The 16077-nt window shown below is 58.9% G+C and overlaps 1 protein-coding gene across 1 annotated transcript; it reads right to left on the bottom strand.

Annotated features, from left to right (window-relative positions):
• Positions 1–4392: 4392 nt before the first annotated feature.
• Positions 4393–14829, bottom strand: NOX5 (NADPH oxidase 5). Its single transcript, XM_062642626.1, has 15 exons — positions 14709–14829; positions 14053–14203; positions 13481–13691; positions 12434–12659; positions 10725–10878; positions 9386–9561; positions 9116–9298; positions 8290–8422; positions 7066–7187; positions 6590–6718; positions 5637–5761; positions 5352–5436; positions 5083–5182; positions 4835–5001; positions 4393–4594 (listed from the first exon to the last, which is right to left on the bottom strand). Exons 1-15 carry the CDS (start codon positions 14826–14828, stop codon positions 4463–4465), a joined length of 2214 nt encoding a protein of 737 aa, XP_062498610.1. The 5' UTR covers position 14829; the 3' UTR covers positions 4393–4462.
• Between the last annotated feature and the right edge of the window lie 1248 nt (positions 14830–16077).

Here is a 16077-nt window from a genome sequence, read left to right as displayed (position 1 = left end):
CGGGGCTCTAAGCTGATGATTCATGTATTAATACATGGTTATGAGATGCCTCCTCTCCCTCCGCTGCTGCTCCCCGTCTCTGGCAATAGAAGGAGGAAATGAATCCTTAAAACCTCAGGAACAAATAGTCCGTGTGTGGAGATCAATCCTGCTCTCGCTGACGTCAATGGAAAGATTTCCATCGGCTGCAGCGGCAGCAGGATTAGTCCCATCTATCGGATATTGGCTTGAGTTATAACCTCACCAGCCCCCATGGAGTGAAGGGGGAAGCTGTATCTGTTAGAACAACTGGGGGGCATTAAGTGGCTGTTAAAGATGTTGCTCTTTAGTGGGGGAAAGCAGCTACTGGGGTTGTGAGCAGGGAGGTGCCTGTGTTGTAAGCAGCATCCATGCCTGCACAGGGACCCCCAGCTCTGCTTATGGGGCTGGAGCGAGTCACTGCTCTTTAAGTAACTCCTCCACCTCCCCTGTGGCAAGGAGGGGATGGAGCAGGAAAAAGCACCTTGAACCCCACCAGCCCCATTGCACCCCATGGACCATCCACCCCGCTGCAAATAACCAGGGCCAAAGTTGGAAGCAGCCCCTCCAGCTGTGCCCAAGGAGGGGTCTAACATCTGGGCATCAGCAGCAGAGAGGAAGGTGTCGTTGTCGCACTCAGTGCTTGTTGGGCCACCCCTGGAGTACCGTGTCCAGTTCTAGCCCTGCTGCACAAAATGAGATGTGGACGGGATGGAGAGGGTCCAGAGAACGGCCACAAAGATGATCCAAGGAAGGAAAGGCTGAGAGAGCTGGGGCTGTCCAGCCTGGAGAAGAGAAGGCTCAGGGAGACCTTATCCCCGTGTACCAGGGTCTAAAGGAGGCTACAAAAAAGATGGAGACTCCCTCTTTACAAGGAGCCCCATGGAACAGAGGAGGGGTGATGAACACAAGTTATGGCTGGGGAGATTCCCACTGGGCACAAGAGGAAAATGTTTCCCAATGGGAACAACCAGTCCCTGGGGTAATCTCCCCAGGGAAGAGGTGACTCCTCAGCACTGGACACCGTTAAGGTTCAGCTGGACAGGGTACACCTGGGACACCCACTCTGGGTCATGCTGTGCCTAGAAAGGTTGGACCAGGTGGTCCTTGAGGTCCCTCCCAACCTGGAATTCCAGGATTCCAAGATTTGCTGCTGCCTTAATATGCAGAATCCTCCTTGTTACATGGTCCTCCACCCCATGGCCCTTCCCAGTCCCCATCTCCACCAGTCTGGGACCACTCGTGCTGGGGACAGTGGGAGCAGTCACATCCCCTCCCTGCACAGCCTTTCCCACCCAAATTCCCAGCTCTGGAGCATCTCCCTCCTTGTCCCACTGGCCAGAGGGAGGAAAAAGACCCAGAAATCCCCATTTCCCTAATGAGAAGCCACAAACTAATGAGCCACCATCCAAGCCAAATATTAGGAGTCACATAATAATTATATCAACGGAATCAACACCAATTTAACAGCAAAGGTTAATTACAGCGAGTTAACAACCTGATAGACAAACTGATGCTCCAGCAGTTGGGCAGACTAATTGAAAGCTAATGTTGCTCCTAAATTGAATTTCAAATGAATTTTACATCCATAGTTCATTTTGCTAATTTCATTCCCTGGATCCTGTAATTTGTTGGCAGTGATTGATTACTTAAGTGAATAATATCTATGTACCAGGACCACTTAGCAATAGAACATGCCAAGTGTGATCATACTGATAATAAATACAGTTTCTTGAGGGTTTCCTGCTCTGTCTGGGTTTCAGTGGAGCTGGGATGTGGTGCTAGAGAAGCAAAGGGCTTTGGGCAGTCATCAGCTCCTGTTTTGGGGTCTCCTTTACATGGCACATTTCATCCCCTCCCAAATCCTCCTTTTCATTTATCCCTGGATGAACAGTATGCATTGAGGGCTTATGAGGGAATACCTGCAGGTGATATTCCATGCATTCCAGGTGCCTTCAACCAGCATTCTCCAACCTGAAACCCAGCACCGAGCCCCAGCCCAGCATCCCGATGACATCCCAACACCCATCCCGTTGTCCCAAGGCCCAGCCCACACTGGAAGCCCATCGGGCGTCGCTGCCTCTCCTCGGTGGCTCTGGAGCATCCGTTGCTGCAAGATGAATGCAATTAGAGCTTAATCAAATTTGAATCCAGGGAATGATGCGCTTTGCATCCAACCAACAATCAGCTGTTGCTATGCTACAGCCCCAGTGTAATCACAGTAATGAAGCCAGCCAAGGGAAGGCATTAATCAGGAGGCAGATCATTATCCAGCCTCACCCCCTGCCTCCCCAGCTCCTGATGCGGAGCCTCCTGTTGCTTTAACATGAGAAACAACCCCAAACCAAGGCAGATCCCGGGATCCAGGGGGCAGCCCCTCTCCGGGTACCATTTCCCATCCCAGCTGTGGCTTGGTTTGGCCACGGAGCCCAAGCTGCCCGTGTCCCACTGCTCCAGCACCGGAACCCCACGAGCAGCAGCAATTCCTCCCCCACAGTTCCACATCCTTTAATCATTTATTCCTCAGATCCAAAGGAAACCTCTGACAAAGCGGAGCTGTGCGGATGGAAGGGGAAGGGCTTCATCAATTTTTCATGGCCGTGGCTGGGATGTGAGCAGCTCAGGATTCATCCTGTCAGCACTGACCTTGATGCTGCCTCCATCGCCCCTTGGAGGTGCCCACCAGCGATGGGAAGCACGCTGGGATGGGAGTGGGAGCAGGCAGCTGAATGCCTCCGAGATGCTTCATGCTCCAGGGCACCAAGCTACCTCCTTCAACGTGCCAGGCCAGGGAATGCAAGTCCAAACCGGGAGGAGCAGCCAAATTCCTCCCCACAAGCCATGTGCATGACTGGGACAGGCCACTCTGCATCTCGGTGTCCCCAAAACCCCAACACCTTCCTATAAAGGGAAAGTAAAAGCAAAACGCACCCAGCTCCCAACCGCTTTCCAAAGCATTCCCAAGCAAGGCTGCATGATCCCCATCAGGGCGGCATTCCTGAATCTGAGGGGATTTGTGTGCTTCCCCCCTCCCAGATTCCTCTGCTTTGGGCACGCCGGGGCCACGAGGCTCACAAAGAGCTCCAGTTGCCTCTTTGGGTGGTGGGGTTTGAGCTGCGGCAGCCGGGCAGCGCTTCGATCCAGCGGGATGCGGGATGTAAGTGCTCACGGGCAGACACCTCGCGATTCGTTCTGCTCATAATTGCCTCGGAACGTGGGGCGAGCTGTAATTAACTCTTCTTTATGAGCGAAAGGAGGGGGGGAATGGGGTCAGTGAGGAGCTCAGCATCCCGACATCCCCCTCATTCCACGTGCGGGGCCGGGGTTATTGCCCTGCAGCTGAACGGATTTGCCCTCGGAGCTGGCAAACGGGATCTTGCCTCATCCCCGGGTTGAAACAACCCCTTTAATTACAGCGCCTGGGCTGCGGCTGTGGTGATGCCGGTACGTGGGAGCCCTGCTCCATGCCGCAGCGGAGCAGCGATCGCATCCAGGTTCTGCTTCTCTGGCAAAGCCCCTGAGCAGGTTTGGCTCTGCATGAGCCTTTGTTCTCCCCACGGGTGACTTTGCCATGGGACGAGTGTCTCATCTACATTAATCTATTACTTTTAACACCGAAGCACCAACGTACGGCAAGGGTGGCCCTTAAGAGACCCTGTAAATCAGCCTCATGTCACCATTTGATCTGAGCACTGAGGGGTCCCCGTGGGTCACACCAGCAGCGCATGGGGCCATCCCTGCATGCCGTCAGCCACCCCGAGGCGGCTGGGCTGTGTTGGGCACATCCACACAAGCTGTTTTCTGGTGTAAAAAGAGGCAAAAGCGCTCTTGTGCTGCAGAGCAGGGATGGGACAGGACAGGGGGTGCCCCCTTATGGGGCTTGGCAGAAGGATGCTGGGTGCCCCGCTGGAAAGGAGCAGCCGGAGCTGCTGGGGCCGGGCTTGGGACCCGCGCAGCCCCGGTCAGCCGGCACGGCACGGCCCCGGTTACCGAGGCTGCAGTGCCCTCCTGTGGGCATCCCACAGGGCTCCCCCGTCCCAGAGCCCTACGAAGTGATGCAAGACCCCGGTCACTCCATGCCAGAGCCCTGTGGAGTGATGCAGGACCCCATTTCTCCATCCCAGAGCCCTGTGGAGTGATGCAGGACCCCATTTCTCCATCCCAATGCCCTGCAAGGTGATGCAGGACTCCATCCACCCCATCCCAGAGCTGTGCGAGGTGATGCAGGATCCTTGTCCCCGCATGGCTCCAGGACCCCATCCCATTCACCTCAAAGCCCCGTGGCCCAACCCAGCCCCTTCCCCTCCCTGGCCCCTGCTCCCTGTGCATCCCACCCTTCCCAGCTCTGACCCAGCATCACCCCACGCAGTGAATAAGGGTCCATCCATGGAGCCCATCACTCCGCATCAGGCCTGCTGGTGCCGGCAGGGGACCAGGGCTGCTGCTAGAAACGCTCATTGAAGAAGAGGAAGCCGAAGCGCTCGCAGTGCACCCTGATGACCTTGGCAAGCGCTGGTGAGCCGCAGAAGAAGACCTGGACCTTCCCTTTCTTCTCCTCTGCCACCTTCCCAAACACCTGAGGGACAGGCGAGAGGAGATGGTGGCAGAGCCAGCCGGGATGGCCGCATCCCTGCGTGCCTTGGGAGCTGCTGGCCCTGTGATGCTTCCCCACAGGAGGAAGAGGCTTCCCTGGGTCTGGATACCCCAGTGGTGGATCCTCCTGCTCCGAAACAGGGCTCTCCTGTGGTGTCCCCGCAGGAAGAGCGGCTCATGGGGACACGGCTCCCTCCCCATGGGTGATGCCCCCACTCCTCACCTTGCTCCAGTCGGGGCGGCCGGGCTGGGTCCTGGTGCGCAGCCCGGTGATGGAGTCCCTCTGCTCCTTGGCCGCCAGCAGGTCCAGCGCCATCTGCAGCCCCATGCCCTTCACGTCGTGCTTGCCCAGCGCCGAGGTCATGTACATGTGCATCTCCAGGAAGCGCCCTGCGTGCGCCCGGGGGATGCTCACGCCTCCGGCCCCACACCGCGAGCACAGGGGCTGCGGTGTCCCTGCCTCCCGCTCACCTCCCGGCTCCTGCTCAGCCTGCTCCAGTTCCAGCTTGGTCAGCAGGCTGACGAACCACTCAAAGTGCTTCTGGTCCCGGTTGATCCAGATGAAGTCAACCTGGAGGGACACAGCAGCTCCTCAGTCGGAGCTGGCCGGCAGCACGGGGACCACAGCCAACCCAGCCCTGCTGGACCGCAGGGATGCTGATGGGCTCTGCAGCCTCAGGAGCCTGCAGCCCTCCTGCAGGGTACACCTCGGTCCCACAGCCCCCTCCATCATCTCCTACCTTCCTGAGTGTCATCTCCTCATCCTGCAGGTCCTCACACCAGGAATAGTGGCAGCTGGGGCAGCTCTGCTTTCGCCGGCGGTACCTGCACAGGCAGACACAGCCCTGTCTGCATCCTTCGGACGCCACAGACCGAGGGATGCAGGAGACCTCGAGCCCTTGCTCCTCACCAGCTCTGGGTCATGCCCACGGCTAACACAGCGTACATCACACCCTGTGCCTCCCAAAGCCACACCAGAGCTCCACCAGCACATCCACAGCCTGTGCTGCTGCGCCAGCACCAACCTGTACATGATGCTCTGCAAAATAGAGGCGAAGGGGGTGATGCCGATGCCGGCGCCGATGAGCACAGCGTGCTCCGAGGTGAAGATCCTCCGGGTCGGGGTCCCGTAGGGGCCATCGATGTAGCACTGGGAGAGATGAGGAACTCAGGGAGCACTCAGGCAGCCCATGGATGCTAAAACAACTCTTAGGCTGTGAGCAGGAGCAGGCTTATGGAACCGAGGGTGACTTTGGGGTCTTTTATGGGAGCAAAGGAAGAGGAGGATGAAGCCATCCAGTAACACAGGGTTTGGATCAGCCCCAGACGAGACCATCCATGCACAGGGGCACACTTATGGGTCCCCCCGGGGATGCTGAGCACAGCCCTGCTCACCAGAGCCAAGGAAGGACCAAGCATCCCTCACCTTGATGCTGCAGAGCTGATGGGGCTCCCGCAGACTGGTGGGGACCTGTGAGGTGAAGAGAGCAGTGACCACCTCCTCATCACCCAAACCCCTCCGTGGCAGCTAAAGCTAAAACCCTGCTTGTTCCCGAGGCTGGGATTTGGGGTGGGGTTTTCCCAGCTGGGGTGATCCAGGCTGCACACGCGCTTCCAGCCGCATCCCTTGGGCAGAGCCAGGGCACTGCTCAAGCCTCTGGTGGGACACCCCAGCATCCAGCAGCAGGAACCCAGCACCTCATGACATTATCTGGATCATCCCTTTGAGCATTGATGCAATTATCCCAGTCCCCACACGAGCTGGGAAGGGAGGAATTGGTTCACAGCAGCCGGGAACCGTTGCTCACCAGGGGACAGATGAAAGCAAGAGGGTGACAGGGACACTCACTGAACCCAGTGCACGCAGATGCTTTCTCTGCCAGGGCTGCTCCTCCAGCCCGGGCACAATGAATATCCTGGGAAGTTTCCATGGCAGGGATAAGGGCCTGTAACGGGTGCTGGTGGGAGATGTGCTCACCTCTGATGATGGGTCCTGCTCTCCCGGGGCAGCAGCACCGCTGGCTTTGTATGAGGTCAGCTGAACGGCTCCATCCTCATCTGTGGCCACGGAGCCCCCGTCTGAGCCAGCTCTGCTGCAGAGACCTTCCTGAATCCAAGCACAAAGGCATCAGTGGCTGTGGTGCCTCATCCAGCAGGGCCATACGGCTTCAACAGAGAGAGGGGGGTGCCAAGTCATAGGCTCAAGGAATGGTTTGGGTTGGAAGGGACCTTGAAGCTCCTCCATCTCCAACCCCTGCCACGGGCAGGGACCCCTTCCCCTGGAGCAGCTTGCTCCAAGCCCCTGTGGCCACCCTGCCCTTGCTCCTCCAAGGCTGCACAAGCACCTTGCAGGGGATTTGCACCACGAGTGCCCCCAGCCTGGTGCTACCCAGGCAGCTGAGCCCTGGGGTGGCCCCGGGGGGAGGCACTCAGCAGAGCCCTGCCCGCACCAACCTGTGCCCAGCACCGGGGTCTCCTCGCCCGCAGGCTCCTGCTGAGGGGTTCGGGCTGCTGGAAGTGCTCATAGAGCTTGGTGGTCCATTGGCCCAGGGACCTGATGTGCAGCCAGAGGGTGTCTGCGGGGGGAAGTGGAGCAGCGGGCAGCATCCTGTGCGTGGAACTGCCCTGCAGCCCTGGCACCGCTGCACAGGGCTGGCCCTGGGGACCCTGCAGCACTCATAGGGTCATGGACAGGTTTGGGTGGGAAGGGACCTTTAAGCTCATCCAGTTCCAGCTCAGCTCAGTCTCCCCTCGGGCAGCTTAAAGCCATTCCCCTTGGCCTGTCCCTACAGGCCCTTGGCCAAAGCCGCTCTCCAGGTTTCCTGTAGGCTCTCTTTGTGTATTGGAAGACTGCGGAATCAGGTGGCATCCCCACCAACATCCTTCACATTCAGTCCTCATACCTTGCTTGAAATAACCCGAGTATCTGATTTTATACAGCACGCAATGCACAGGCAGAGAGGGAGGTAGGTGAGCTGAGGCATGCATGGACACGTACTGCCCTGCTCCATAGTATGGACACCTCTTTGCAGGACCCTCAGAGGGGACCCAGACACCCAAATGGGGCTTGTGTGATGGGAACCATTCATCTCAGGGATGGGAACCATCATCCCAGTGATGGGAAACATCATCCCAGTGATGGGAAACATCATCCCAGTGATGGGAAACATCCATCTCAGGGATGGGAAACATCATCCCAGTGATGGGAAACATCATCCCAATGATGGGAAACATTCATCCCAGTGATGGGAAACATCATCCCAGCGATGGGAAACATCATCCCAGCGATGGGAAACATTCATTGCAGGGATGGAGACCATTCATCCCAGTGATGGGAACCATCATCCCAGTGATGGGAACCATCATCCCAGTGATGGGAACCATCATCCCAGTGATGGGAAACATTCATCGCAGGGATGGAGACCATTCATCCCAGTGATGGGAACCATTCATCTCAGGGATGGAAAACATCACCCAGTGATGCAGCACATCATCCCAGGGATGCAGCACATCGTGGTGATGCTATGGGAAACATCACCCCAGTGATGGCCAACATCACCCCAGTGATGCAGCACATCGTGGTGATGCTATGGGAAACATCACCCCAGTGATGGCCAGCATCACCCCAGTGATGCAGCACATCGTGGTGATGCTATGGGAGCCAGGCCCAGCGATCACCTTGCTGCTCAGGCGCGCTGCTGATGGTGAAGGGGTGCCACTCGTAGGAGGCGATGGCCGGGATGTTCAGGTAGATGTAGTCACCGGGCTTGTAGTGGAAAGACTGCGGCCTCTCGATCACGAGGTGAGTGACCTGCAGGGAACAGAGACCAGAAAACCGGGAGCATCCAGCGGGAACATGAGGCTGGTCAGTCACAACCGATGGTCCTCCTGCAGCCCGTGACCACCAGGGTCTCTGCGTCCCACGTTAAACAGTGGCCAGCATGAGAAGGGCAGATTTGACCTAAGGAAGGGGTTTATTCCCCTATCCCCTGCCCATCTTCGCTATCAAACCAAGGTCTCAGTTAGGGCTGGCCTCAAACCACAATGTTTGAAGAGGAAATAAGAGTCGCAGCAGTTCGTGCCTTGCCTCCAGGCATTCTGTGAGTTTAGACCTTCTTTTACTTGAAAAACAGGCAAAACCTCTAAATAACAAAAAACAGTGGCTTGAAAATGAAGAACCTGCTTCCACCTCTTGCTGCAAACATCCACCAACACAGCCCGAAGCCACCCGAACCTACGTCTTTTCCATACGAGCTATTCATTGCACCCCATCCCTCCAGCACGCGGCTGGGGAAGCACCCAACACATTGGGGCCGTCACTTCTCCTCCATGTCCCACTGTCCCTCCTTGTCCCCTGCACTGACTACGCACTGTGGTCAGTGGCAAAGTGCTTTTCGCCACGCTATGGGGTGCTTTGCAAACAGGGGAGGTGTTTGGGGGCACCTGTATTGCCACTCTGACACAAGGAGGGCCCTGGGAGGGAGGTGGGAATGGGATCGCAGACCTTGGATGGGAGCAGGTTGACCTCCACGATGCGCAGCCCCCCTGCCCGCCGCCAGGCCAAGCCAAGCACCTTCTCCAGCACAAAGAGGCAGCCGGGAACCACGAACCACTTCCAGAAGTGGGGACCATGCAGGATGAGGAGGATCCAGATGGGGATGTAGGAGAGGTGGGTCCAGTAGAAGACCTGTGGTGAGCGTCAATGGAGAGCAACGAATGGAGCCAAATGGTGCGGTCCCTATGGGGGTATTCATGGAGCCGCATCGGGACCCACCTCGAAGTGGCCGCTCCGTCGCACGCAGGGGCTGGAGAAGGCGGCCATGGCGAGCAGCAGTGCCTGGAGGACCAGCCCCGTCTGCGGGGCCGTGCCCCACAGGCCCCCCGTGCCCGGCCGTGCCTGCAGCAGGTACTCGGTGAGGGCAGGGTGCCCGTCCTGCTGCGCCAGCCTGCCTGGCATGGGACATGGAGGTGGGATCTGAGCAGGAAGCTCTTCCCTGGGAGGGTGCTGAGGCGCTGGCACAGGGTGCCCAGAGAAGCTGTGGCTGCCCCATCCCTGGCAGTGCTCAAGGCCAGGTTGGACACAGGGGCTTGGAGCAAGCTGCTCCATGGAAGGGGTCCCTGCCCGTGGCAGGGGTTGGGACTGAATGAGCTTAAGGTCCCTTCCAACCCAAACCAGGCTGGGATTGACTCTATTACATTCTCCCCTGGCTCACTCAGGAGCTGCGTGGGGATCGTTGGAGCCCGTCGCTGCCGGCCGGGATGCCACTAGAGGGGGGTAACAGACAGTGCGTGGACTGCACAGCACCGTGTTCCCTGGGGCTGCCAGCGCCCAGCCTGCAGCCTCACAACCCCCTCTGATCTGTGCACCCCCCACAAGCCTGAGCTCCCTCCCTGCGATATCTGCACCCCACGGGTGAGCATCCCCTCTATGGAGGATGTGCATCCCTCCTGGAGCACACGCATCCCCTTCTCCAGGACATCTGCATCCCCCAGGACACGAGCATCCCCTCTATGGAGGATGTGCATCCCTCCTGGAACACACGCATCCCCTTCTCCAGAACATCTGCATCCCCCAGGACATGAGCATCCCCTCTATGGAGGATGTGCATCCCTCCTGGAACACACGCATCCCCTTCTCCAGGACATCTGCATCCCCCAGGACACGAGCATCCCCTCTATGGAGGATGTGCATCCCTCCTGGAACACACGCATCCCCTTCTCCAGGACATCTGCATCCCCCAGGACACGAGCATCCCCTCTATGGAGGATGTGCATCCCTCCTGGAACACACGCATCCCCTTCTCCAGAACATCTGCATCCCCCAGGACATGAGCATCCCCTCTATGGAGGATGTGCATCCCTCCTGGAACACACGCATCCCCTTCTCCAGGACATCTGCATCCCCCAGGACACGAGCATCCCCCCTGCATGGCTTCATCCAGACCCCTGCATCTTTCCACCAGCACCCTGTGGGTGATGCCCCTGCACCAAGGGTCCCTTCCCTCAGCAGGACTGGAAGGGGGACCCCCCGCAGGGCTGATGGAGCACACTGGGGAGGGTCTCACCCGAGGTCAGGCCATGTCCCCTCCCCATGCCCGAGGGCTGCTACTCACTGAAGTTGGCGATGTGGGCGCCCGTGTGAGCGGCTGCCAGCGCCAGCACCACGTACCCCACGAGCTGGTGGAACAGGACGTGCTGGTCCAGCGGCAGCACCTTGGCCACGGGGGTGGCTCGCAGCCAGGTCAGGCACCTCCGCAGCATCAGCACCTCCAGGCAGGAAAGGGGGAGTCAGGGATGGGAGAGGGACAATCAGGGATGCTGGGGGCCATCAGGGATGCTGGAGGCAATGACAGATGGGAGAGGGACAATCCGGGATTCTGGGGACCATCCGGGGTGGGAAAGGGACAGCAGGAGATTCTGGGGGACATTGGAGATGGGAGAGGGGCAATCAGGGATGCTGGGGGCCATCACGGGTGGGAAAGGGACTCTAGGAGATGCTGGGGGTCATTGGAGATGGGCAATCAGGGATGCTAGGGGACATTGGAGATGGGAGAGGGGCAATCAGGGATGCTGGGGGGCATCATGGATAGGAAAGGGACTGTAGGAGATGCTGGGGACGTTGGAGATGGGAGAGGGGCAGTCAGGGATGCTGGGGGACATTGGAGATGGGAGAGGGACAATCAGGGATGCTGGGGGCCATCACGGGTGGGAAAGGGACTCTAGGAGATGCTGGGGGACATTGGAGATGGGAGAGGGGCAATCAGGGATGCTGGGGGCTATGAGAGATGGGAGAGGGACAATCAGGGATGCTGGGGGCCATCGCGGATGGGAAAGGGACTATAGGAGATGCTGGAGGACATTGGAGATGGGCCATCAGGGATGCTGGGGGACATTGGAGATGGGAGAGGGGCAGTCAGGGATGCTGGGGGACATTGGAGATGGGAGAGGGACAATCAGGGATGCTGGGGGGCATCATGGATAGGAAAGGGACTGTAGGAGATGCTGGGGACGTTGGAGATGGGAGAGGGGCAGTCAGGGATGCTGGGGGACATTGGAGATGGGAGAGGGACAATCAGGGATGCTGGGGGCCATCACGGGTGGGAAAGGGACTCTAGGAGATGCTGGGGGACATTGGAGATGGGAGAGGGGCAATCAGGGATGCTGGGGGGCATCATGGATAGGAAAGGGACTGTAGGAGATGCTGGGGGACACTGGAGATGGGAGAGGGGCAATCAGGGATGCTGGGGGCTATGAGAGATGGGAGAGGGACAATCAGGGATGCTGGGGGCTATGAGAGATGGGAGAGGGACAATCAGGGATGCTGGGGGCCATCGCGGATAGGAAAGGGACTGTAGGAGATGCTGGGGGACATTGGAGATGGGCCATCAGGGATGCTGGGGGACATTGGAGATGGGCTATCAGGGATGCTGGGGGACACTGGAGATGGGAGAGGGGCAGTCAGGGATGCTGGAGGCCATCGCGGATGGGAAAGGGACTGTAGGAGATGCTGGGGGACATTGGAGATGGGCAATCAGGGATGCTGGGGGACATTGGAGATGGGCAGTCAGGGATGCTGGAGGCCCTTGGTCTCGGGAGCCAACTCCCTGCCACCCTGCTGTGGAGAGCACCCAGAGGCAGCAATCAAGGCCCCATGTGCAGGGCGCCAGGAGTTCCCTTGTCCCAAAGAGCCTCCCTGAGCCCTTAGAACGCGGCGGCGCAGGGAAGAGCCCGGTCCCGAAGCTGCAGGAGCGCACGGGCTCCGTTGCTGCCCCCGGAGCGGCTCTGGCTGTGACCGCGCCGTCCCGCACCGCCCCGCACTCACAGCGAGCAGGGCGCAGTTGAAGTTGAGGCATTGCCCGCAGCCGCGGGCCAGCGCCAGGCTCCCTGCGTGCCGCGGCGCCGCCAGCGCGAACAGCGCCAGGTTGAGGCCCGCGTAGCCGCCGGCGCAGCGCAGGTCCCCGCCGTGGTTGCGCCAGAACGCGCGGCGCAGGCAGCGCGGCCGCGGGCGGCGCTCGGGGGCAGGCGGCGGCTTCAGCCAGCCCGCGGCGCTGGGGGGGGGCATCGGCATTGATTGAGCGGGGAAGGGGAGCCCCGCATCCAGCCCCGCATCACCCCTTCACCCAGCTGCGCGCCCAGCATTGCATCATCCCTGCACCCATCCGTGCGTCCATCCCCGCGCCCAGTCCTACCCCCAGCATTGCATCACCCCTGCACCCAGCCCAGCGTCATCTCTGCACCCATCTGTGCATCCATCCCTGCACCCATCCGTGGATCCATCCCTGCACCCACTCCTACCCCCAGCATCGCATCATCCCTGCACCCATCTGGGCATCCATCCCTGCACCCACTCCTACCCCTGGCATCGCATCACCCCTGCACCCAGCCCAGCATCATCCTTGCACCCACTCCTACCCCCAGCATCGCATCATCCCTGCATCCAAGCCCAGCATCCAGTGTGACATCATCCCTGCTCCCATCCATGTGTCCAAACCCTGCACCTATCCCAACACCATCCCTGCATCCAAGTTTGGCACCAGTGTGGCACCCTCCCTGCACCTATCCCTGCATCTGAGCACTGTACCAATCTTAACACCATCCTTGAACCCATCCCTGCACCTATTACTGCATCCAAACCCTGTACCAAGCTTGGCGTCATCCCTGCACTCATCCCAACACCATCCTTGCACCCACCTCTGCACCCAGCTTAGCACCATTTGCTCCCAGTGGTACCTCATGGTCTGGGCACCCCATTAGACCCTTGATGAGAGCATAAACCCCATGCTTTTTCCCCCACTCAGGACAAAGAAGATGCTCACAAGGGAGCTCCCACCCCTGTGGGCTTGTCAGAGGGACCCAGCAGCACACGTACCTGATGGTCAGGTTCTCCATGACCTCCGGGAAACCCTCCAGCTCCTCCCTGAGCTCCTCGAAGGTGATGGAGCCACTGTGGTCCTTGTCAGCGGCCTCAAAGAGGGCCATGGTGAGGTCCGTGAGCCGCTCCTCAGGCAGGGCTATGGCGCTCTCCCGCAGGCACCACCGCAGCACCAGGCGCAGCTCATCGGGGTCGATGGAGCCGCTGCCTGCATGGGGTGAGCAGGGACCCGGGGATGTCACAGAACCCTGAAACGCCTTCACCTTGTGCCCTTAACCCAGGAATTCCCAGCTTGCTCCAAACCCCTGTGGCCTTGAGCACTGCCAGGGATGGGGCAGCCACAGCTTCTCTGGGCACCCTGTGCCAGCGCCTCAGCACCCTCACAGGGAAGAGCTTCTGCCTAAGAGCTCAGCTCAGTCCCCCCTCTGGCAGGTTCAAGCCATTCCCCTTGGCCTGTCCCTACAGGCCCTTGTCCCAAGCCCCTCTCCAGGTTTCCTGCAGCCCCTTTAGGCACTGGAGCTTATTTAATAGCAATAAGCTCCTGATTAACGTGGTTTTCACCATCTCACCATCCACATCGTAAACCTGGAAGAGGAATCTCAGCTTGTCCATCTCACTCCCATGCACGAGCAGGCTCAGGGCTTTCAGCAGCTCCTCCAAGCTGATGCTCCCGCTCCCGTCCGCATCGAACAGCGCAAAGAACCGCTCAGCAAAGAAGGACTGTGAGGAGAGAACAAGCACTCTCACAGGCGACGGGATGAGCTTCACCAGCCCCATCCCGGTGCTATAGACAAAGCTGTTGCCACCAGCAATGGGAATTGCACGGCAAAAGCTGAAGGTCTTGGGGAAGCCCAAAAGCAGGAGGGAAGGGATGAAGGGGGCATTGGCACTGCAGCCGGAGGTATTGCCTGGAGGACACGGGGATGGACAGGGCAGCAGGGAGGGAATATATGGTGGGAATAGCCTAGCATGGTAAAAGCAGACTGAGAATATCCAATTGATTTTGCACTGTGGATGGTTAATCCAGGTTTTCCACTCCTACTCACTGCAGAGCACCATAGCATCATAGAATGGTTTGGACTGGAAGCAACCTTAAAGCCCATTCAGCTCCAGCCCCTACCACGGGCAGGGACCCCTTCCACTGGAGCAGCTTGCTCCAAGCCCCTGTGTCCAACCTGGCCTTGAGCACTGCCAGGGATGGGGCAGCCCCACCGGGAGCCCTCACCTCCTTCACCTGCAGCGCGGTTTTGAACCCCTCCAGGTCGATCTCCTTGTCCTGCCCCGCGATGCTCCCGAACTGCTTCCTCACCCACCGCAGCCACTCAGCATCCTCCGCCGCGCTCATGGCCAGGGCCCTGCAGGAGGATGCAGTGCGGCAGCAGCCCCGCACAGCTCCCTGGTCCTGGTCCTGCTCTGCCCTGCAGCAGTGACATCCCTCAGGGCTGTACAGCTGATTGACAGAAGGGAGGAATAAGCCCCTCAAAGCACACACGCAGCCGCACATAGTGCAGGATGAGCAGAGCTTACACGGCCTGTGGGCAGAGCAGCCGTGGGGCTCACAGCCCACCCCAAAGGGGCTGTGCAGGCAGGAAGGTTTCTGCTTTGCTCCCTGGCTGCCCTGCATGGTCTCCTTTACTCATCCATCATCTTAACCCGGTCCATGGGGTGCTTGCCCCGTGCCTCCTGTACACAACTGAGCATCATTGCACAGCCCAACATGAGCTTGTGCTCAGTGAGGCTGAACTTCTTGTTCCACTCATCCCTTAATCCCAGGATTTCCCTAACTTTTGAGAGCTCCATTTTAGAGACTGGACCATTCCCAGACCCCTTCAGCTCCCAGTGACAGGGAGGTGCTGCTCCTCCATGCAGCTGCGATCAAAGGAGGTGGCAGCAGCAAGATGCTCCCCCTGCAAACAAAACTGGAGCAGGGAGATAAGAAACTTGGTTCCCCACAGGCACCCGGTCCTCTCTCTCCTTCCCTCTCCTGCATGGTCCTCACCTCCATCCTCCTGCTCCATCCCATTGGGTCCCTGCCTCTCACCTCCCTATTCCCATTCTCCATCTCCAGATCTCTGTGCTTCTTCCAATAAGCCCAAACCTACCACAGGCTCTCCTTATATTGGGAAACCAGGGGAAAACCAATCAGAGTTGCTGCATTCAAAATCCCTTTCACAGCCCTGGACCAGGTGTGCTGTATTACCCCAACCCCTTCTCAAAGGGGGTCTCAGCAGGACACAGTGCTCCGGGGGGGATCAGGCAGCAAGGGAGAGCTGGAAACAAGGCACAAACCTCTGCTCACACACAGGGAAGCTGGTCCCAAGCCCCTGTCCTCCTTCACACCGGGTGTAATCCATCACCTCTATCTTACACTCACCCCGGTTCTGCCATCAGGTCTGTGGGTGCAGCCCGATGCTCCTGTTGTCACGCATCAAGCGTAGCTGATCGCAGCTGCTGCTCGTTATGCTTTCAATTTCCTTTATTTCACATTCCTTGCACCCTGCAGCATTCCAGCCTCAAGGAGCCTGTGCTGCCGGCTCCAATAAAGAGCTCGTGTCCACCCAGCGCTCCGGTCCCTATTCACCAGCCGTTAGGAG

The sequence above is a fragment of the Pezoporus occidentalis genome, unplaced genomic scaffold (assembly GCF_034315485.1).
Source record: "Pezoporus occidentalis ecotype Australia unplaced genomic scaffold, CSIRO_AGI_Poc_V1 ctg72, whole genome shotgun sequence".
Taxonomy (NCBI): domain Eukaryota; kingdom Metazoa; phylum Chordata; class Aves; order Psittaciformes; family Psittacidae; genus Pezoporus; species Pezoporus occidentalis.
This window is presented reverse-complemented; position numbering and strand designations above follow the sequence as displayed.